Source organism: Physeter macrocephalus, chromosome 3 (assembly GCF_002837175.3).
Source record: "Physeter macrocephalus isolate SW-GA chromosome 3, ASM283717v5, whole genome shotgun sequence".
Lineage (NCBI taxonomy): Eukaryota > Metazoa > Chordata > Mammalia > Artiodactyla > Physeteridae > Physeter > Physeter macrocephalus.
In genome coordinates, this window is record NC_041216.1 from 11,440,291 (window position 1) to 11,455,137 (window position 14,847).

At 54.1% G+C, this 14,847-nt stretch overlaps 1 protein-coding gene across 1 annotated transcript in view; it reads left to right on the forward strand.

The window, feature by feature from the left end:
* The first annotated feature begins 7,572 nt into the window (after window positions 1-7,572).
* Window positions 7,573-14,847, forward strand: part of MATN1 (matrilin 1) — an 8,171-nt gene continuing 896 nt past the window's right edge. The window contains exons 1-7 of the mRNA XM_007128488.2: window positions 7,573-7,697; window positions 9,420-9,766; window positions 10,867-11,089; window positions 12,110-12,235; window positions 12,697-13,113; window positions 13,680-13,832; window positions 14,708-14,788. Coding sequence (XP_007128550.1) covers window positions 7,607-7,697; window positions 9,420-9,766; window positions 10,867-11,089; window positions 12,110-12,235; window positions 12,697-13,113; window positions 13,680-13,832; window positions 14,708-14,788 — 1,438 coding nt within the window. The 5' untranslated portion in view covers window positions 7,573-7,606. The remainder of the gene's footprint in view (window positions 7,698-9,419; window positions 9,767-10,866; window positions 11,090-12,109; window positions 12,236-12,696; window positions 13,114-13,679; window positions 13,833-14,707; window positions 14,789-14,847) is intronic.

Below are 14,847 nucleotides of genomic sequence, written 5' to 3' on the forward strand. Positions count from 1 at the left end.
GCTCCGGACGCACAGGCTCAGCGGCCATGGCTCACGGGCCCAGCCGCTCCGCGGCACGCGGGATCCTCCCAGACCGGGGCGCGAACCCGGTTCTCCTGCATCGGCAGGCGGACGCGCAACCACTGCGCCACCAGGGAAGCCCCAAGCCTTAAGTCTTAAAGACTCAAGTTTTAAGTCCCAGGTTAAAGGAAGCTGGGCCCCGGGGGGTGTGAGAACACCTACTCTGGGTGTGAGAAGCTGCTCCTGTGGGTCTCTGCGGCCACAGGCCCCTCCCCCCTCCCACCTGGATGGGCTCTCTGGGAGCTGGCGCTTACGTTCCAGCCTCTCCCCTGGGACTCCCGGAGGAAGCCGGCCTCATTAGCCACAAGGGCGTTTCAATAGGCAGTGGGCTTGGCAGGGAGCGGCCAGCACAAGGGAGCCGCAGCCTGAAACAGAGTCCATCTGGTCAACAGTTTTGCTGCCGTCTCCCCGGCCCAGGTGGTTAAGCAGGACACTGACCTTGCAGCTTCCTCTGCTCCACGTGCTGGGGGGACAGTCCAGGCAGGGAGGCAACCTTGGCAAAGGCCTGGAGACGCGAACACAGGTCAGAGGGTGACTCCAGCCTGGGAGTCTCCCCTCTGATAACTCACACCTTACAACACCACAATTCTTTCAGCCTTGACCTTGCCAGGGCCAAGCTGCTGAAATTTTACACGTAGGTGGAGCTGAGTTCCTGTCAAGAGGGTTTGGGGAAAAGCCAAGGTGTTCTAAGGGGCTTCAGGTAGGACAGTGGAAGGAACAGGAACCTGCCAGGGACATCACCCACCGTGCACCTTCCCAGCTCCTCTGCCCTGAGAAGTGACGGCAGTTGTCGTAGGGGGAGTGTGGGAAGGAAAGATCTAGATGTTCCTGGCTTTGGGCGTCCTTATGGAGGCTGTGGGTGGAACAACCTTGACACTGTAACATCCCTCGGTTGCCCGCCCATGGTCACTGTGCGAGTGAGAACAGTGGCCAGACCTTTGCTCTCAGGTGGTCAGACTCCACAGGGTGCTACCCCAGCTCCCTCCATCGCTGAAGGCACCGCAGGGGGAAGGACCTGCAGACTCAGTAACCACCAGGCGTAGTTTTGGTGTAATCAGCGCCTCGTCCTCCCCATACTGACCCTGAAGCAACTTTTCCTGAACTGAAAAATGCTGTATCTCTTTCTTTTTGAGATCCAGTTTTTATCTTTCTAGATATATGTCTAGAAGCATAAAGTTCTGTAGCATAAAGTTCCAAATCGATTTTTAATTTTTTGAGGAACCGTCATCCTGTTTTACGTAGCGGCTGGAATGATTTACGTTTCCCCCAACAGGCAAACAGGGAACAAGGATTCCCTTTCTTCCACATTCTCACCGATGCTTGTTTTACCTTGTCTTTGTAATGATGGCCATTTTGACAAGTGTGAGGAGATGTCTTGTGGTTTGATTTGCATTTCTCTGATAGTGATGTTGAGTATCTTCTCATGTATCTGTTGGCCATTTGGATGTCTTCTTTGAAAAAATGTGTATTTACTTCCTTCCCTTTTTGAATCAGTTTTTTTTTTTGAAGTAGAGTTGATTTACAATATTGTGTTAATATTATTCCCTGTGTTATACGGTAAATCCTTGTTGTTTATCTATTTTATATACAGTCGTGTGTATCTTTTAATCACGTACTCCTAATCCCTCCCCCCACCCCCTCCCTTTCCCCTTTGGTAGTCATAAATTTGTTTTCTATGATTGTGAGTCTGTTTCTGTCTTGTAGGTTCACTTGTATTATAAAAATGTTGTATTTCCTTGTCAATTCCCTGTCCTCCTCCCTCCCTCCCCTTGTTCTGTGCCCATATATACCACCGGGTGGGCAGAATTCTAAGAAGCCTCCAATGACCTATGACCTTGTCTAGTTCTCTCCCCTCGAGTGTGGACAGAGCCTGGGACTCTGATGGACAGTCACTCCTGGGACTGGGTTATGTTAGCTGGTAAGTTGACTTTGAGAAAGGGAGATTATTCTGGGTGAAACTAACCTGATCAGTTGATCCCTTAAAAGGGACTGGGCTCTTCAGAAAAAGGAGGTTTGGCATGGGAGAGATGTGATGCGTGAGAGGCCTTGGGGGAGAGCACATGACAAGGACTGTCGGGTGACCCCTGGTTGCTGAGTGGCCCCTGGGTAAAAGCCTGCAAGCAGAGGTGGGGAGGGAGTTCAGTCTGACAACCGCAAGGAAATGAATTCTTCCAACCACCGTGTGAGCTTGAAAGAGGATCCTCAGCTGCAGAAAAGAACAAGGCCCAGCCTTGATTACAGCTGGATTTCAGCCTTGCGAGGCACTGAGCAGAGAGCCCAGACTTCTGACCTTCAGGAACCATGAGGAGCTATATCTGTGCTGTGTTTAAGCTGCTAAGCTTGTGGTAATTTGTTACATAGCAATGGAAAAAGAATGTAGCACCCCTTCCCGATTTGGAGGAAGTTTTATTTTTCGTCCTTCAACGTCTGAGTGACGGCAGCACCGACAATCCTGCATGTCCGAAGTCTTGGTCAGTGTAGATCCAGAGTTTTGAAAGATGAAACAGGTAAGCCAACCATTGTTTACACGACCTCAAGTGGTCTTCTCGGGTCTCCAGAGGCTCTGTTTTGAGGCTGAGGAGACAACAGCGGGGATTTCAGGCAACACAAAGGGAAGTTAGGTACCTTAGAAATTGGGAGAGAAAATATATTCTGTTCTGCGAGCCAGAGCATTATATTAAATTCAGAGCTCACATTTTTAGGAGGTGGAGAGACATATTGAAACGCCACTGGGAGCTGGCACCACACTGGTAATGGGCTGAAATCCATGTGTTGTAAAGGATGGTTGTAGGATGTGAGGACGTTTTCATTAGGGAAGAATCAACTTAGTGGGGGTGTGGCCATGATCTTCAGGCCATGAACATGGTATACCGGGAGTCTGGCTCGCTCTCAGAGCTGGATGGAAAATACTTTGGGGAGCAACAAGCTCCCTGTCCAAGAGGCCGAACACCACAGGCTGGACAACAGCTTTCCAGGGAGAGACTTTATGTTTCATATGGGAGGATGGGTGAGATCGGTGGTTTAGTTACATCAGAACCACCTGGAGAGCTTAGAAATACAGATTCACTGGGTCTGGGTAGGATCCTGGGAATCTGCATTTTCTTTGGAACCACCTTAACCAAACTATCGACAGTTTGGGGGTAACTGAAGGAAGTATAAAACAGAGAGTGGCTTGCAGATGCATTTGAGTGAGGATTCTGTTTAGTGCCCTGCAGATCCTAGCTGCCCTTGGGGTCCTGTAGGGGCATCTCCCTTCCTGGCCCTCCCCTTCCCCACCTGTTGGGGTCCTGTTCTTCCCGACCCCCAGGACGGCCCCAAAGGCATCCTCATCTTGGACCCCAAAGCTTTACCTTCGCTTAGCTTAAGTTCCCCCCAAAGCAGATCCTGAGACACGGACTTGGGTACAGGTTGTTTATTTGGGAGGTGGTCCCAGGAAGTACAGTGAGAGGGGAAATGAGGCGGAGAAGGGATAAAAGCCAATAAAAATGTGCAGTGAGAGAAGGCTGAGGAGGGAGTGACTCATTCTGTGGCAGAGAAGAGAGGGAGATTGTGGGGGGAGGGAGAGAGACTGGCAACGGCCTGGAAAAGGTGTCAAGAAACAGATTTTGAAGGACCTTAAATGCCCAGCTAAATTTGAATTTTCATCTAGAGGTGATGTAAGGCCAACAGAAGCTGTTTTTCCTTGGGAAGCGTGATAGAGCACGTCCTGCTCACTAAACACCCACCTCCCACCCCAGAGTCATTCCATCCCCAGGTGGAGTCAGGTGATGTGAGCTCCTTTTCTCTCTCTTGTCCGTGTGTCTGGAGACAAAGGATGTGGAAATGATGGGCTACCAAGACAGAGGCAGCTTTGGGGAGGGCCCGTCTAGCGCTGGGCTGTGGCACGAGAGAGAAACAGACCCTCCTGTCGAGCCATTGTGATCCGAGGGTCTGCTTGTTGCTGTAACTTGGCCTAGTCTATGCTGATTAATACAGGAAGGCATTGTGAAAGCAGCAAGCAGGGATGCGGCACTCAATACCTTTCTTTCTCCACCATCCTCTGACACCGGCATTGAGATCCCAACTTCATAGACATAGAACTGAAGAGCGGAAAAGTGAGGGAATTCACCTGATGTCAACACAGCTGGCAGGTGACAGAACAGGGGCTCAAACCCAGCTCTGTCCGATTCCAAAACTTTTTCACTTCATAGGATTCCTCAATGTCTGTCATGAGCACCGCTGACAGAAAGCAAGATAATTTTGGTGATATGTGGAAGAAAAAGTTAAGTTTAATTAGTTTGGAATTTATTTGAAGGCATATTGGAATAAGTATGTAATCGGTACATCAAACCAGTGATTTCATGGCTGTTGTTTCAAATAAGAAAGAGGAGAAATTTTTGTCCAAAAGTGAGTTCGTTTAATGTGAGAAAGGTTAATTAAAAAAATAGTAGCGGTATATGTGGATCCAGCAAACGGTGATGACGGTTTGGAAGTACTAAGGGTACAGGCAGCCCTGGACTGCGCTGCATGGAGAGATACCCAGGTTTGCTCTTCAGGAAAAGAACTGAGCTTGGTGCACAGGAGGCGGAGTCCTGTGTGCTTTCGCCTGACCCACACTCCGCCCAGGGGCCTCTCGATGGATCACAAACGCTCTCTCTTGGATAAAACACTAAAGTCTTTAAGTTTCTGGAAACCCGAGGTGTGTGAAAACAAGGAGAGGGAACAGGGGGAGCCCTTCACGGCTGCCTGTCTGTCTCGGGGGCAGCCTTGATGAAAGCCCCTCAACGCGGTTTTTCTCCTTGGCTAATACCGGACACACTGTTCCCGATTTTGATTCTTGGGGTAAAATGTTTCACATTTTAAAAACACAAATATTTATTTTCTTTCCTCAATGTATATACTCAACTTCCAGGTCTCCTCCCCACCAAGCCCTCATTCTCACTATGGAATGTTAAAGCTGCCCCTTTGGGGGGAACCCATCTCTGTTCCTGAAAACTTACCTGTAGCATGTTTCTGGGGCTCTGTTAATGAGCGAAGTGACACAGAAAAGGCGCTTCTGTTCCTCTGAGGAGCCCATAGACCTGCCATTCAGAGACAGAGCTGAAAGAGCTGTTTCATGGGCCCAGCTGCTGCCCCGGCCAAGAGGGCTTTGTACCCTGAGCTCCGGACACAGCTCTGTCCACTGGGGAGAGGGGTGGTGGGCTAGGAGACTCCAGCTCACGTTCTGCTGGTCCACCTTCAGCAGGGGAGTGGGGGGCGGGCACCGTGCCTCTCTAGCCATTGGTCACCATCACCTACCCCAGCCTGACCTTTGATGGTTAACATGGAAATGGACCCAGTTCGTCATTACTTCCTTCTCTTAATTCATTTCTCCATTTGCTCACCAGATACCCTGTGATAGGCACCAAGCTGGGTCTGGGGGGTTTACTGGTGATGAGACAGACAAGCCCCCTGCTGGGAGGGAGCTGACATCCTCTGGCGCAAGGGTGGGGGTGGGGGCCAGATACCACATTCATAACACAATTTGGGGAAGTGATAAGGGCCACAGTGACCACACCCTGCGGCATCTCTGGAGAAGAGAATTAGACTTTCAAGGTGCAGAGAAGAAAAGAAATCCATTTCCACTGGTGTTTGGAACTGGGGAGGGCTGTGAACTGTGAAAAAATGAAACGAAAATGGGAAAAGTCAGAGGGAAATGCTTTTAACTTCCTTGCTCTCTAAATAGGGGCAAAGGGGAATGAGACCTGATTTCTAAGCTTGGCTCTGCCCCTAAACAGGCTGGGTGGCTTCAGGCAAGTCACGAACCCCTCTGGGCCTCAGTTTCCTCATCTGACAGATGGGCTAATATAGTTGGATCTGCTGACCTCACCAGTTTGTGGGGGGAACAAAGGAGACAGAGTGATAGAGCGAGTGACTGTGCCATGTCACGCGTGGAAGGGATTGTTATCATTATCACCGCTGAAGATTGTGACAATATTTGTTGGGTCAGCTGTGCCCGGCAATCACTTTTTAAAAAGCATCTGTACACTTCCCTTTATTGAGGTATAATTTATACAGAGTGAAGTCTCGGGTCTTAAGTATTAGCGATTATACCCCCCAAAAGATGATAATCCTTCAGTCCCCAATCTCCACTTCGTCCTCTCATCGACTCCTCACATGGTTCCAGTGAGGCAGGCAAGCCAAGAGCTACCATCCCCTTATCATCTTGTATGGCAACAAGCTGAGGCTCGGAGAGGCTAAGTCACCAGCTCCAGGTCACCCAGCTGGTGAGCAGCAGAAGTGAATTTGAACGTGGTTCTCTGAGATGGCCAAGCCCATGCTCTCTCTGCTCTATCCCATCAACTACTGGACCCAGATGCAATGGTGGGGACCCTTCCTGGTTATACTCCTTTACTTACAAGCCTTATTTTTGCCTCCTCTGTGCAGACCCCGGGCTGGTCCCAGATGCAGAGATGAATCAATCAGACACTTACCCACTCATGGATGAAATGGTCAAGGCACAGAAGCACAGGGAGGGGCTCCTAACCCCAGGGGAGCTAGGGGAGAGGTGGGCATGGAGAAGGCCCCTCCACTAAGCTTTACCTGTGCAAGCAGGGTGGCTGAGAATACCGGTTTGGGGCCCTTTCCTGGCACTGACACGGAGCTGCACTTTCGACAAGTTACTTCAAAACTGTTTTTCAGTTCCTTACCTGGGAAGTGGGAGTAATAATATCGGTTGCCCCACAGGGCTGTCAAGGGAATTCAGTGAGATGGTTCGTATGAGTCTGCTCTTCCAATGAACCCCTCCCAGCGTTGATTGGAAGAGCAGATTTATATGAACCCAGTTTCCAGATGAGGAATCTGAGGCACAGAGAGGTGAAATAACCTGCCTACAGTCACACAGGCAGTGTGGAAAAGCCAAAGCCAACCCAGGTCACCTGGCTCCTAAGTCTGAGCTTTCAACCATCTTCGCTACTGCCCCTCACATACTAGGGGCTCGGGTACATGTTTGCCCCGATATGACCTCGCAAGATGGTTAGGCAGAGAGTGATCGGGAGGAGAGGGCATTATGGGTAGATGGTCCTGCGTATACAAAGGCTTGAGGAGAGCTCAGGATCCAGGCGCGGCTGGAGAGCAGGACGTGTGTGGAGAGGCAGCGGACGGCCAAGGCTGGAGACGGGGAGACTGGGGTGGGAACGGTAGGGGCGAGAAAAGTGTGGCTGCAGGATGAGGGTGCGGGCAGTGCTGGGGAGCGAGGCTGCTGGACTCAGGTCTCCCTGGGCTTGGAGTGGCAACTTCGGGCCAGCGCAGGCTCCGGGCCCTGGAGGAGCCACCCTCCACCCACCCGAGATTTCCTGGATTCCAGCTGCAGCTCCTGCAGGCAAAGGAGCCCTTGTGGTCAGAGGGGCCTCCGGAGCCCAGGCCGGGCGGCTCCCTCCCTCCCTGGCACACACACCTCCATTCAGCCCGGCCCCGCCCCTCCCAAGGGGGCCGCCCCACGTCAGTGGGGGGCCGTCTGGGCAGGCAGTGAGCTTGATAAGACCTGGACCCCACTGGTCCCCACCACTGTGCCTGCGCTGCCAGAACCATGAGGGTTCTCTGTGGCCCCTGCCTCGTGCTCTGCGGCCTGCTGCTCCTCCAGGTCCCACGCATACCTGGCCTTGCGTCCCTGTCCACAGGTGAGGGGGCCCATGTGAGGTGGGGGACACTGGGCACCGAGACAGACAGAGGCTAAGTGGGATCCAGGATGGGGAGAGGGGCAGGGAGGCAGGGGTGGCCTGCAGGCTGACCCAGGAGCAGACAGAGATGGTGCCGGTCACGAGGGCTAGGGCAGGGTGACCCTGTCTGTTCTTTCCAGGGACGTGAATGGGGTTCTCTGAGCCTCTCTCTGGGCTTTGCATCTCCCACGCTGTCCTCAGGGACCACGCAAACTGCAGGGCCCTCGGTCTTCTGGGTCACCGAGGGCAGACGCTACCCAGAGAGCCTGCTGACATCTGGGACTGCAGCAGGCCCAGGGCTGAGCTCACGGCTCTCCAGTGAGTGCAGACGTGGGGGTGGCCAAGACGACATTCCCCCTTCCACCAGCCCTTCCAGCAGATTCCCGATTGGCCTCCCCATGAGCTGTACCCCTCTGAGTTTCAGCCTTGGCCACAGAATCCTAGAATGCCCAACTCCTCCTGTACAGATGGGGAGAAAGAGGCCAGAGAGGAGAGGACCCGCCGAAGACCACAGAGCGAGAAAGCCTCAGAGCCTCTGGGCTCCTGACCCACTGCCAGTTCCCTCTCCCTCTCTGGGCCTCAGTTTACCCATGTGTAGCCTCAGCTAGTGGAGACTAGGGAGCCAGCTGCAAGGTGATTTCTGAGGTCCCTTGAGGACCTCTGATGTCCGGGCCTAAGGCACTGTGGCTGGGGGCTGGGACAGTCCCACACGCCTTGCCTTTCCTGATTCTTCTTCCTGCATCCCTGTTAGGGAGCGGCTCAGACTCAGTGTGGGACGGAGGGGGCTGGACTTTGTACTAAGTCCCACCAGGCTGCAGGTCCAGGCCAGTGACAACATCAGGCATTGGGCCTATTCTTCCCTCCAGATAGATGAGAAAAGTGAAGCTTCAAAGGTGCAATGATCTGCCCAGGGCCACAGAGTGGCTGAGCTGGGCTTCGGACCCCTGTCTACCTCACTCGAGCTCTGTGTACCACCCAGCACATGGTGCTGCCTCCCAGGCTGTCTGGGAAGACATCGCTCCTTGGGGGTGTGTCTTGGGGGGCCCACTTGGTCAGGCTGCCAAGGTGGCCACTAGGAACTCCTGCCTTTTTTCCTGCTCTTGGACACCAGCTGGCAGATCGACGCAAACTGGGTCCACTTTGCTGATTTGCTTTAATGCGCAGATGAAAGAGGCCATGTTGACAGGTGCTGCGTTGGCCTTCAAGGCTGTGCCCACCCGAGGGCCCACCCTCAGGGCCCTCCTGCCCAGCCAGGGAAAAGAGCTGCCCCCTTGTTTGCGGTAGCCACTCTGGGCTCAAACCTGAGACATGAAGGCTGTCTTCTCCTTTGCTGCCCCCCGAACACCCTGCATGCCCAGCCCTGTGCTGGCACCCCACGTGCCCTTTTGCTTGTCCTCAAAGGATCCTGTAAGGAAGGGACCACCTGCTCATTGTACAGAAAGGAAACTGAGGCTCAGAGAGGTGAGGGCGCCGTTCGAGCCTCTGTCTTTCCCATGGGCTGAGCGACCTCTGGCAAGCTGCTTGCTCCAGTGTCCCCACGCTGATGACAGGACCCAGCCAGCCTGGTTCATGTCTGGTCTACTCTGCCTGAGGCCTCAGGTCCAGACCTAAGTAGCTGCTGGTGCTCCGCCCCTTTGTCTTGAGTGTCTCTGGTCCACCCTCCTGACCTCTGCCGCCTCCCAGGGCACCTCTGCCGGACCCGGCCCATAGACCTGGTGTTCGTCGTCGACAGCTCACGCAGCGTGCGGCCAGTGGAGTTTGAGAAGGTGAAGGTGTTCCTGTCCCAGGTCATCGAGTCACTGGACGTGGGGCCCAATGCCACCCGCGTGGGCGTGGTCAACTACGCCAGCTCCGTGAAGCAGGAGTTCCCGCTGCGGGCCCACGGTTCCAAGGCCACGCTGCTGCAGGCCGTGCGCCGCATCCAGCCGCTGTCCACGGGCACCATGACGGGCCTGGCCATCCAGTTCGCCATCACCAAGGCCTTAAGCGATGCTGAGGGCGGTCGCCCCAGCTCGCCGGACATCAGCAAGGTGGGGACTCACGGGAATGGGGCAGCAGGTGACAGTGAAGAGCTAGGTTTTCAGTGCCAGGAGCCTAGGCCTCTGGAGGGGAAGAGATTGTGCAAGGCTGCTCCCCAGGGGCCCCAGAGTAATGATATTAAAAATAACGCTGCCCCTTCTGGGCTTCTTACCATGAATCGTCTCATGGGGGCCTCACCACACCCCCTTTATCCAGATGAAAGAACAGGGGCTCAGGAAGGTGAGCTGTGACTCATGGAGCTGCATTTCTAACCCAGGCCTAACCCAAGGGGTTGGGCATCTGGGCCAGGGGAGGGGAATCAGGAATCAGAAGCAGACCCAGGTCAGAAGGAGAAAAGCAGCTAAGGGGGCTGGATGCCGAGTCTCAGACTCCAGCAGAGCTGTGAGGACCCAACTTCAGGGCAGGCTCAGGCAGGGGGTGATGAGGGCCAGGCTCAGCACCAGGGTCCCCTTCTGTTGCCCTTTCTGGGGTACAGCACACAGGAGCCTTGTGGGAGGGGAAGAGTGTTTTCCTCTTAGGAAAGGGCAGGTAGTATCTTGGGGAATGGAGGGAGAAAAGGCAGCATCTTCGTTCATTCCTCGGGCATCAATGTGGGAACAGCCTCCTTCCCAAGGCATACGGGAGAAAATGTCCAGACCGGAGGAAAAACTGCCATTCCGTAGCCTCTGCCTCCCTCTGGTGGCCAAAGGGTAGAACTGTACGGTGTTGAGCACAGGTTTGGCCCGGCTGTCAGGGGCCCTCGTTTGACAGGGGAGACAAGGCTCTGCACTCAGGCGGTCATGCCCGAGGGAGGAGACACCCAGAGGCCATAGTCAGATGAGAGAACAGCTCAGCCACGTCTCTCAGTCAGAGAAAACCTGTTGCCTCCTCCGCTATCCAGGTTCTTTTCCCTAGGCCCAAACCCTGGTGTTGGTGACGGGCCAGATCCCCCGCTGCCGACTAGCTGTGTGACCTGGGCTAGCCGCTCCGCCCTTCTGGGTCAACCTCCTCTTATGCCAACCATGCTGAGGGTTTACTGGAGGGCCAAGCGGCCCACCCAGCGCGGGGAGGGAGGCCGGGTCCTCACACACGCCCCGCGTGTGTATCGCAGGTGGTCATCGTGGTGACGGACGGAAGGCCCCAGGACAGCGTGCGGGACGTGTCTGCGCGGGCCCGGGCCAGTGGCATCGAGCTGTTCGCCATCGGCGTAGGCCGCGTGGACAAGGCCACGCTGCAGCAGATCGCCAGCGAGCCGCAGGACGAGCACGTCGACTACGTGGAGAGCTACAGCGTCATCGAGAAGCTGTCCAAGAAGTTCCAGGAGGCCTTCTGCTGTGCGCGGGGCGGGGGATGGACCAGGCTGGGAGTGGTGCTGGGGGAGTGAGGTGGGGGGGCGGGTACCGGTGTCTGGGCGGGGCCAGAAAAGGGGCGTGGCTGAGAGCGGCAGCGTGGGGGCGGGGCCTGGGCTGGAGGTACCCTATATGGGGGCAGGGACTGAGATAGAGCCAACATCGGGGGCGGGGCCAGGGCTCAGAGCCGCCTGATCTGGGGGCTGTCCACTGCCTGGGGTTAAGGGAGTTGGGGAAAGGCCATACCAAAAAGAAGTCCTTTTCGTGGTAGAGTACTGGCAGAGACCGAGGGGCCAGAAGCCAGTAAGGGGAGGGCCTAAAAAAACCTGTGCTATTTGGACGGGGTGTGGGGGGGTAGTGTGTGTGTGTGTGCGGGGGGCGGGGGGTAGAGGGGGTGGGGGTGTGTGGGGTGTGTGGGGTATTGGGGTGCCAGAGTCTTCTGCGATGTGGAAGGGTCTGAGGGGCCTGGGCATTGGGCAGGAGAAAGTTCAGAGTCTTTTGCAGACGAGAGGTGGGTCTTTGGCATGGGACTAGTCAGAAGTTGAGTAGGAGGAGGCGGGGCTGGTGCAAGGACTTTTCCCCCCCGTTTGGGAAGCGGGCCTAGGAAGAGCATGAATCTGACTGTGAGAATTCGAAGCAGTAATGCACAGTACAATGCTCAATATGTGGTATCTAACAAGTATTTGTTGAAAATCTTCTATGTGCTGTGTTCACTGCTGCATGTGTTGTTCTAGACACTTGGAATACAAGAGTGGAACAAAGGGGATTAAAGGCCCCGCGCCTTTGGCCTATACATTTTTAGCGGGAAGTTTTAGTTTATTATCAGCAATATCACCTTCTCCCGGGATGTCAGCACTGCTGCAGTGATTCTGGCCCTCGGCTGAGGGTCTGGGGCCCCATCCAGTCTGGGGCGTCAGTTTCCCTGAGCGTGTTGAGGGGCCATCCTTGCGGAGATGTCCGAGGCCCTGTGACCATGAGATTCTGAGTCTCCTCTTGTCCCCACAGTGGTGTCAGACCTGTGTGCCACAGGTGACCATGATTGTGAGCAGGTGTGCCTCAGCTCCCCGGGCTCCTACACCTGCGCCTGCCGCGAGGGCTTCACCCTGAACAGTGATGGCAAGACCTGCAATGGTCAGTGGGCCGGACACAGGCAAGCCTGGGGAGGGTGGGGGGCAGGGGACGGGGCCTTGGCCCCTCCCCAGGAAGCCCACCTGAGCCTCTCTGTACTTGGCCTCTGGACCAATCTGCAATAGATGTCTTCTAGAGTTTGGTGTCAGCAGAAGTTCTCTTCTCACTACTGTCCCTCTTTCTGTCACAGTGGGTGGTAGGTTTAGTATGGTGGAAGGAGTTACATAGTCGAGTTCACATCTTGGTGCCGCTACTTCTGAGCTGTGTGATTTAACAGCTTTTAGAGCTTCGGGTTTCAATGCTGTAAAATGGGGGCCAGGAACTTAGGCTTCACAGAGGAAGTTTTGAGGACCAAATGGGATGATCCTCCGTACAGATCTTGGGTGTGGTGCGTACCCAGCCAGTGGCTGTGATGAATGACTATGAACTTAAGCATCACTCCCCTGCCTTCCTACCCTCCCCAGTCTGCAGCGGTGGAGGTGGCAGTTCGGCTACTGACCTGGTTTTCCTCATTGATGGATCCAAGAGTGTGCGGCCAGAGAACTTTGAGCTGGTGAAGAAGTTCATCAACCAGATTGTGGATACGCTGGATGTGTCGGACAAGCTGGCCCAAGTGGGGCTGGTGCAGTACTCAAGCTCTGTGCGCCAGGAGTTCCCACTGGGCCGCTTCCACACCAAGAAGGACATCAAGGCAGCTGTGCGGAACATGTCCTACATGGAGAAGGGCACCATGACCGGGGCTGCCCTCAAGTACCTCATCGACAATTCCTTCAGTGTGTCCAGCGGGGCCAGGCCTGGTGCCCAGAAGGTGGGCATTGTCTTCACTGATGGTCGGAGCCAGGACTACATTAATGATGCTGCCAAGAAAGCCAAGGACCTTGGTAGGTGCTGTGTGGACCCTGAACACCACCAGTGGCCAGGGGTACACATGGAACAGCTCAACTATAGTTTATCTTATGTCTGTTCTGATGAGTGCCCTAAACCCAGATTCAGTGTGAATGAGGAGGGATTGGTTTGTCTAGCTCTTTCTTATACTGATGAGAAAACTGAGGTCCCAGAAAAGTAAGTGGCTGGCTTGATGGTCCTTTGGTAGGTGGGGCTTGGAACTTTTCTAGTTGAATGTTCCCAAGAACATACCAACTGTTGGCAGGCAACCCCACTTTGGGACAAGCCTGAGTTTTATCACCTATTAAATGAGAATAATAATAACCACCAGATGGATGGTTATGAGGGTTACATGAGATTGCAAAGTTCCCAGTACAGTCAGTACAAGTCTGATATATGGTAGAAGCTCAGCAATTGTTGATTTCCTCAATCATTGTACCTGCAATTCCAGCATCTGCCACCAGGAGGTGTCTGCTGTTGATTGCCTGGGGATTCCCCAGGAGGCTTAACTATGGCTGCCTGTCCCCATGGCCACTGCTACTCATCTTGTTCCTCTTGGCAGGCTTTAAGATGTTTGCTGTGGGTGTGGGCAATGCTGTGGAGGATGAGCTGAGGGAAATTGCCTCGGAGCCTGTGGCAGAGCACTATTTCTACACGGCTGACTTCAAGACCATCAACCAGATTGGCAAGAAGTTGCAGAAGAAGATCTGTGTGGGTGAGTGAGGCCAGAAATTGTGTTGATGGGAGGAGCAGGTGGGGCTCTGGGAGGGGTGTGTGTGTGTGTGTGTGTGTGTGTGTAACCATCCTGGACTGGATGTGGGTGGGGAAAACGGGAGCTGGGGTGGCAACATGAGTTGGTAGAATCAGGAGGAAGCCTGGCCAGTCAGACTTTAACAACCAGCAACTGTATATTGAATGCTCTTACACACGTGGCACTCTTCTCAGTGCTCTCCAAATATGAATCATTTAATCCTTTTTGGTAGGAATATTGTTATCTCCATTTTACAGACAGGAAAACCAAGGTCAGAGGGGTGGAACCCCTTAATAACTGGAGGAGACAGGATTTGAACTGTGCTTCCTCCCCTGATCCTCCCTGGTGACCTTGCCAGCTGGTTCCCAGTGGTAAAGACTATGGATTCCAGAGCCAGACACGCCTGGGTTTGCATGTTTGTTCTGACACTAACTAGCTGTTGGCCATGGGCAAGTTGTTTTCCGTTTCAAGTTCTTCATTTGTAAAATGGGGTTAATGACTTCAACCCCAAAGAATCGGGGTGAGGAGTCACCAAGATGACCTAGAGGCCCCTGATGACAGTGTCCTATGCATAGTAGGTGACCAGCGTGGGGATGCTAATATTGGAGTTCTTTATCAGGGCTTTGAGGGAGCAGGAAGACATTCAGGGGTCGCCCCCTCCATCATTCCTAGGACCTCTGTCTTAAGAATTTCACGTGTCTCTCTGCTTTCTTGCATCTCCTAGGCCCCACACTCCCCCAAGACACCCTAGTCCTGGCCCTGGGCAGTGACCACCCGCCTTCCTGGCAGGCAACCTCTCACCATCCTTTTTCTCTTTCCCCACTTTCTGTCCACCCCAGAGGAAGACCTGTGTGCCTGTGAGTCCATCGTGAAATTCCAGATCAAAGTGGAGGGGCTGCTGCAGGCCCTGACCAGGAAGCATATCCTTTCCCAGAGGCTGCTGCAGGGAGGGGTAGGGGTAGGGGGTAGGGGGGTAGGG